General features: G+C 37.3%; 1 protein-coding gene across 2 annotated transcripts; it reads right to left on the reverse strand.

Annotated features, from left to right (window-relative positions):
• Nucleotides 1-499: 499 nt before the first annotated feature.
• On the reverse strand, nucleotides 500-7047 carry LOC147866909 (putative serine/threonine-protein kinase WNK9). 2 transcript variants are annotated; one of them, XM_087317447.1, is made up of 8 exons: nucleotides 6568-7047; nucleotides 5325-5362; nucleotides 4736-4960; nucleotides 4084-4304; nucleotides 3686-3843; nucleotides 3099-3597; nucleotides 1451-2707; nucleotides 500-856 (listed from the first exon to the last, which is right to left on the reverse strand). In XM_087317447.1, the coding sequence occupies exons 1-7, from the start codon at nucleotides 6685-6687 to the stop codon at nucleotides 1482-1484; spliced, it is 2487 nt and encodes an 828-aa protein (XP_087173573.1). In that variant the 5' UTR covers nucleotides 6688-7047; the 3' UTR covers nucleotides 500-856; nucleotides 1451-1481. The 2 variants fall into 2 exon arrangements, with proteins under 2 accessions (XP_087173573.1, XP_087173574.1); XM_087317448.1 differs by lacking the exons at nucleotides 4736-4960; nucleotides 5325-5362 and having other exon boundaries at nucleotides 6568-6697.
• Between the last annotated feature and the right edge of the window lie 424 nt (nucleotides 7048-7471).

The raw sequence follows: 7471 nt of genomic DNA on the forward strand, positions 1-7471 counted from the left end.
TCATAGATTCAAAAACATGTTCCATAAATTTACTTAAATAAATTCTTTAATCACAAAAACAATGAGGTACATGAAAACCTACATTTCCAAGAACACAAACCTCAGATTGTATAGAAGCTTTACATGAAAAGGAATGCTACAGAATGAAAACAAGATCAATGTAACACAATTATGAACCTGAAATTCTGTACAATTTCGTAAGGCATGTTTATATATATTCTTCATAATTTGCAATACCTCTTCTCAGAATAAACCATCATGAGACTTAATTCCCTTAGTATCAACCAAAAAAGCAGCTTGATTTCCCATTTATAAGGTAAAAAACGAGTCTTACAAGGTTAGAAAACCTCCCACTATAAAGTGCACATATACAAGGAGGAGGGTCACAACCCATAACATCTTCCAGAATATTACGAAATAAATGTTTTCGAGTATATCCTCTCTGTAGATTCTAGTTATACAACGGGCTAAAAATCATTAGTATGATAATAATAAAAACTGGAACAAAAACTAGAATGATTATATAAAAAAATGTAAATTTTTTGTTGCTGCTGAGGAGTTGACTGTTCATATTACATATTAAACCTACGCATGGAATCCTCCACGTACAACATTAAATAAATAAATAATAATAATTTAAGAAAATCTACCCAGATTCCAACTATGCGTGAGAAAACCAGATTTGTTCTTACCATTAACAAGAAAACAGTGGAAGCTAACATCACGCCCTCTTTTCAGCCACAATAATACTCATGAACAAATTTGTGGCGTTTTAGACGGGTGGGAGCACGTTTCAATCATAACCACCCAGTACTTCCGATAAGAAAACACATAATTTACAGCACCATTGAAGTACCTGTAGGGAAAAAAATTGTAAGTTAGATTGTCTTTAATGTAACCTAAGTGCTCGAGATAAAAAGAGGGAAACCCAAATTACTTTGAAACTCTCAAATGCTCCTGTCACTTCAGTTGATGCATACACTAGAGAACTTCAGAGATCCACATGAGCTGATATGTTGGAGGGTGATGGTTCTTTTTGAGAGAGTTGTAGACAGGGTCCTATTTTCAGAGGGTCTATCTAGTATCAACAGTTCCCTATCTCCATGTCTTTTTGGATTTCTTAAGTTGGCAAGAACTTGGGCACTCTTGTTATTGTATGCCTATGATATTCTAGCCACAACAGTTACTCTGAACGGCATGCAGAGGCATCTAGATGCATGAAATATTTATTTATATGGCAGTGGACCTTTTGAAGACTTTAATTAGCACTTTATTTCGATATAACATAGTCTCTCCTCTCTCTAAAACTGTAGGAAAGGAGAGAAATTGGAGATAGGGAAGAGAATTTTGGCAGGTTTGAAAATACAAGGGGAGGAGAATCTTTGGGAATTCTGTGGAAGTTGGAGATCTTTGACAAATTTCTCATATAAAAATTACAAAATAGAAATACCTGTATAGCCTCTGGAAACTTGACCTCAGGTTTACACACCCTCTGCAGCAGAAGGAAAATATACAGTTTCAACTGCAAAGAGGGAGGGTGAATGCCTAGGCTCCTGAAAGTTTGCAGATTTGCACGGGCTTCTCGGTGTTTCTTGTCCAAAACTCGATAGGTCGTCGGAGCTCCACAATGAACTATCAAAAGACTCATAATCATAAGGAAATGTTCGCTTCAAACCACATGAATGATCATCCACCCTTAGACACTGAAACCCATTTTCAAGGCCATTTCCAGTGTCACCAAATTCACAAATTGCTCGAGGATAATCACGTTTCAGTTTTTTCTTCTGCCGCCAACGGTTCCTTATTGCAGCCTTTGCCGCCTCATGCTTCTGTTGCATCTCTTTCATCTCTTGCTCATGTCGACGCTCGAGTTCTGCCAATTCCTGGATTGCCTCCTCATCATCATCAAGATCATCACCACTACCATCAGGCTCAGCTATTACTACTGAGCTTTTAGAACTAACTTCTTGACACTCTTGTTGTTGATAACACTCAGTTTGAAGAGAGACTTTAACCATACTATCTTCATCATCACGTATGTGGACAATACCCTCCCAAATTTTGTGCACAAAATTTGCACGAACTGTTTTCCTTTTGGGCTCCACATTTTCGTTGAATGCAACTTTTCCCCCATGTTTGTTATCATGATAAGATTCCCTTGTATCCATCACACTTGAGCATTCCTCAAAAATTAACTTGTTATTCATTGGCAAAGATATTTCAGACTCATGTGAGGTTGTGCTATCAACCAAGCTCCAATCAGCATCTTTCGAAATCTCAGTCATGTCACTATATTGCTCAGCTTCTTGGGATGGAAACTCGGACCTTTGACATTGGTAAGTAACTTCTTCAAATCTGCCATATACCACACCCTCCATTCTTGATGGAGAAAGAGACTCGTCTCTAAGTGAATATGATGGATTTTCCACTATGGGTCCTTCAGATAGCACATTTGTCACTGAGTCATAGACACTGGCAATATTTTCATCACCATCATTGTCAACGCATTCACCATCACCACATGTTTCATCGATTGCAACCCCTGGTCTCCACTCTGGAACGAGTGCCAATATTGCTGCATCAATCATCTCAGCAATTTTAGTTACATCTTGGTCAGTCAAATCTAACTCTGCAACCATCTCACTTGCCACACACATTGCTGTGTCTCTTTCTACATCAAACGGGAAATGTATATTCCGAACTTGACCTGCATTAAATCTCATTCAAATCAATAACAGAGCATGAAATAGGGTGCATATGAAGGGAAAGTCAAGCATGCACTTGTTTGTGCATTTCAAATTCTCTTGGGTCTGAATATTTTAGGGAATGCATTAATATGCAAATATCTAGGATATGAAGTGAAGTCATTTATAACATTGGGCAGCAGTAGGGATAGCCAACAGTAGTGTATTTCTACACAATTCTTTAATATCATAAGCATTTGCTCTCCAGATTTGACAAACACACGTCTGGAAAACATGCAGACCTTGTTTTACTTTCAGTATTGACTGAAGTGATGCAACAAACTTCGTTTCTTTTGAAATTTGTCCTCTACGATGATTTCACTGGGGATTTGGGGGAGTCAGTTGGTACGTTACCTTCAGATCCTGATATCTGCAACTTCAGAAAAACGTTGTCGTCTTCTCTTAATTTTCCGTTAACCTTGAAATCCACACTTCTGGCCCGATCTTCTTTATGGCAAGCAAGCGGTATTGGTTCTGTGCTTTGAGCCACCTTTGGGTGGTCCCCTGTTTGAACTAATTTTGAGTCCCATGCCGAGCATACACGTCCATCATTAACATCATATAAGTAAGCAGGTAGTGTTTCCTTCAGTACATAGCTGATCTGCACCGTTGCTGATATACCATGTGGCTCCTCAGCACTAGCTGCTTTGTCATCCATACCATTAGCCATACGTATCATCCTTCCTAAATGTGGTGACGATTCTAATGCTCCTCTAGAGCCCTCGGGCTGAAGGAAAGGATCTATTAAAAGCTCTCTTGCTGGAAGCCTCTTTGAGGCTGGGGCCAAACACTTTTCAATAAATTGACGTACTTCAGGATCCTTGATCTGCTTTAGAGCTTCTGGCTTTTTTCCCTAAAATGATATACCAAAATGAATATCAGAAAAGGACTACTACAACATTTTCCTAAATAGGTCTATGGATAAGAAGCACAAAATATACCTGTGTAACTTTCTTGTAAATTTGGGCTGCATTACTGCACTCGCTATATGGATACTCAGATGTGACCATCTCAAGGAGACACATCCCAAATGAATAGATGTCTACCAACTCGGTGTATTCTTCCTCATAAAGTTCTGGTGCCATAAACTCGGGTGTGCCTACAAACAACAAAACAGGTCATTACTCATGAACAAGCATTGGAACCATTTCTAATAAAAAAAGTCACAATAAACTTTATTAGACACTGACTTAATACCTGCAAGGACAAAAAACCTGGCCTAATATGCAAATAAAAAAATTTCAATTTTTCGAAAGGAAATTCATGGCGTACAACCAAAAAATGTGAGGCCATATAGATATGTGAAAATAAAGAATAAACAACCCTTAAAGAAGTTAACCTATGACACTGCGAGCATGGGCATGTTGTAGGATAGCTGCAAGACCAAGATCTCCTATTTTGACCTCTCCTTGATTCCCATTGATGAATATATTATCACACTTCAAATCACGATGAATAATGGGAGGATCATGACTATGCAGGTAAAGCAATCCGCGAAGAATTTGTCGAGACCAGTTTTTCACAGCTTTGATATCAACATGCTTGTGCCTTTTGCGATACCTGAAGCAGAATAAGATTAATCAAATAAAGAACGCTCCATGAAAAAATCATGGTATGATAGATCGGCATTTATTTATGAAACAAAATCTTCACCAACACAACATAACATGCTTAGAAGATGCAATCATGAACTCTAGCTTCAGAAGAACAAATTAAATCTTTAGTCAACTTTTATTTTGTAAGTCAGGGAGGAAACTGACTCTTCTGGGCTACAGTTTCTGAGGATGAACACCCTTGAATCTCATCATCCAACAATCATGAGAGTTTTTTGTCAGGAAATGCTAAATAGATAAATAAAACAAGTTTTTTCTTTTCCCTGATTAAAAACGAGTCATTGACTATTCATACACAATTTAAGAAAACAAACTGAATATCAACACTGAACCATGCTACCGACGAAAAAACCAGAAGTGGGAGTTGTAGGATCATACTGTCTGAGTGTCCCTGATGTGAAGATCTCTGTGATAAAATTAACTGTGCTTGACTGATTGTCTACCCAAGAATGATAGAGCTTTATGATGTTCTTGTGCTTCAATGTGCTTAGTAGATGCACCTCCGAACACAATCTATCTATATCCTCTGAGGTTTGTAAGAGGACACCTTGAACTTGGTTCCATGCAACCTCAATTCCATCTTCTTGATCAAAGGCCCTATATCTGCAATAAATATGTCAAGGACATACATAGAAAGCCCAACATTACACCTTGGATGTAACCTCTATCCTTACACCCAGAAAACAAGGATATAAAAGTATGGGATGTCCTTACATCTCAAGCGAAAACCTCTATAAAGATGTAGGTATCATTCTTTCTTGGCAATAGCCCCTATATAGAGTCCTTCAACATACAGATGACAAATCTTAGAAACTCTCCCATTGTGATTCCCACGTCATGTATTAGGACTAACAATTTACATAATATGAGAAGTGGTTCCTTCCCACTATGGAAAATGACAAAACATCTTGTGATAAAAAGAATTTGATTAACCCCGAAAATGTAAACATAGCATTTTTTAGGATACACAGTCTTGGAGGCGCCTTTTCCCAGCACTTCCTTGTACTATAAAAACAGAACATGAATCAGGATTACGCTTGCATCCAATGAACAAGATATCCTACTTCTATAAGTAATTTTTTAAGAACATAATTATGGCAATGAATAGAATTTCTTATTATGATAGCAAAGGCATGTCAATGCAAAAAGAAGAAGAATTGCTCATCTATGTACTATAGAAAAAAAATGGACACAGAGATAGACGCTGAATGAAGCTTCCATTCAATGAATATGTGGTTCTAAGGCATCATCTTCTAAAGATTGTTTTACCAAACTCGGCAAAAAGGAGAAGAATGGCGCATCTTTGTATTATAACATAAAGTGGAACACAGAGATAGAAGCTGAATGAAGCATTCATTTAATTAACAAGAGGCTCTAAAACATCATATTCTAAAGAGTGTTTTTAAGAAACTCTTGAGTACACAATTAGGTCAACGATATAGGACCTTTTAATTAGGTTAATAAAAACAAAACATGGAGAAGGTGGATGAATTAAGCTTTTACATTCAATGAATAACATAACTCTTTATGATGATTTTCCATCCCAACTTTTTAGGACATGATTTGGCCAATGAACTGAATTGCCATGTTAGAGCATCAATAGCAAGTGGATATAAAATCATATAAAAAGGGGAAGTGGAGGATAATTTATCCAGTCATGTCACCTAGAGTACATAATGTATAGAATTACCCTAATTAGAGAATAGATGGCATACAAAAAAAGGAAACGTGATGATTTATCTGGCACTATCACCTACAGTTCCTCATTAATTAGAATTATCCACTAGATATATCAAAGGAAAAAGAAACAATCTACCCAGTCATATCAACCAGAGTACATAATGAAATTATGAATAGAATTACCCTATAAGATGCAAATAAATACCAAAAAGAAGAAAAGGCAAGGAATTATCTCACGGAGTGCACATAATACAATTATGAATAGAATTATCCAATTGGATGCTTATGCATATCAAAAGGAAATGAGAAGGACCATTTATCAGGCCATATATCAGAGAGTTCATAGCCAGTAGGAATATCCCTATCAGAATGCAAAAACTATTTCAAGAAACCAAATGTAAAGATTTACTTATTTACACTTCAAAATCGCCTCAATTATATAATGAATAGAGACTCTCTATGAAAATATAAATGGCTTGTAGAATGCAAAAAATAGGCCATATAGCAGAGAAAGATGAAGATTTATTTACCCGGCCATATCGTCCACTTGGATCCACTTCTACATATTCATAATCTCCATGTTCATCTTCCTTGATGCTTGCGAGCTCGTGTAAGCACAAAGAACTACTCCCACATTTATGAATAGGCATCCTCGTGAATAATGTGTACAAGAAAAAAAATGCTTCTTTCTTGAGCAAGAAAAGGAAGAAATTTTAGTTCTTTCTGGTTAGTCTTTTCTCTTCTTCCTTCCTTCCTTCTTTCGTAGTTCTTTTTCCTTCTCTCTTCTCTATTCCTTCTTTACTTCCTTCCCTCCTTAGGGTCTTCTAGAGAACAAAAGATGAACTGTGATGAAGATACTTGAGGCATGTGCACTGCCGGCGCCCAGTGTGAAAGAGCCCGAAGCAGGCCCTATTTCCCTCCACCTCCGATGTGGCTGGATTAACTACCAAGCATAAGATCATGCCTGCCCTGTTTTTGCCCAGATCTTAGAATCTTGGAAGACGATTTTTATCAATACATAAGCCCGTTGTGAAAATGTTTAGCGACTCAAACCCGTAAATATCTTAAAAACCCTAACCCTAACCCTAACCCTAACCCTATTATTAGTTGCGAGTAGAACCGAGAAGACGACGAAGACGAGAGAGATCGCCGATTCAACTCAAAATCCTATGTTCAGAGAAAAGAATGAAAGAAGATGGGACAAAGCTTAGAACCCAGCAACCTTAGCCCTGATCTAATCTAATGTCACAAGAGATAGAGCTCAAAGACCCTAAGCCTGATTTTTGGGTCAGTGGAGAAAGAAGAAAATTAGACGGCAATATAAAAAAACCCAATAGCTCTAATTTTTTGAGCCAGACTCAGATTGGAAGAGAAAGAAGAAGAACGAGATCCATTTATAAATCCAATGTATGGACCGCGACGATTGGATGGATA

This window comes from Azolla caroliniana, unplaced genomic scaffold, assembly GCF_043228905.1.
Source record: "Azolla caroliniana isolate FFs.n. ecotype wild unplaced genomic scaffold, voAzoCaro1.0.p SCAF_3, whole genome shotgun sequence".
Classification (NCBI taxonomy): domain Eukaryota; kingdom Viridiplantae; phylum Streptophyta; class Polypodiopsida; order Salviniales; family Salviniaceae; genus Azolla; species Azolla caroliniana.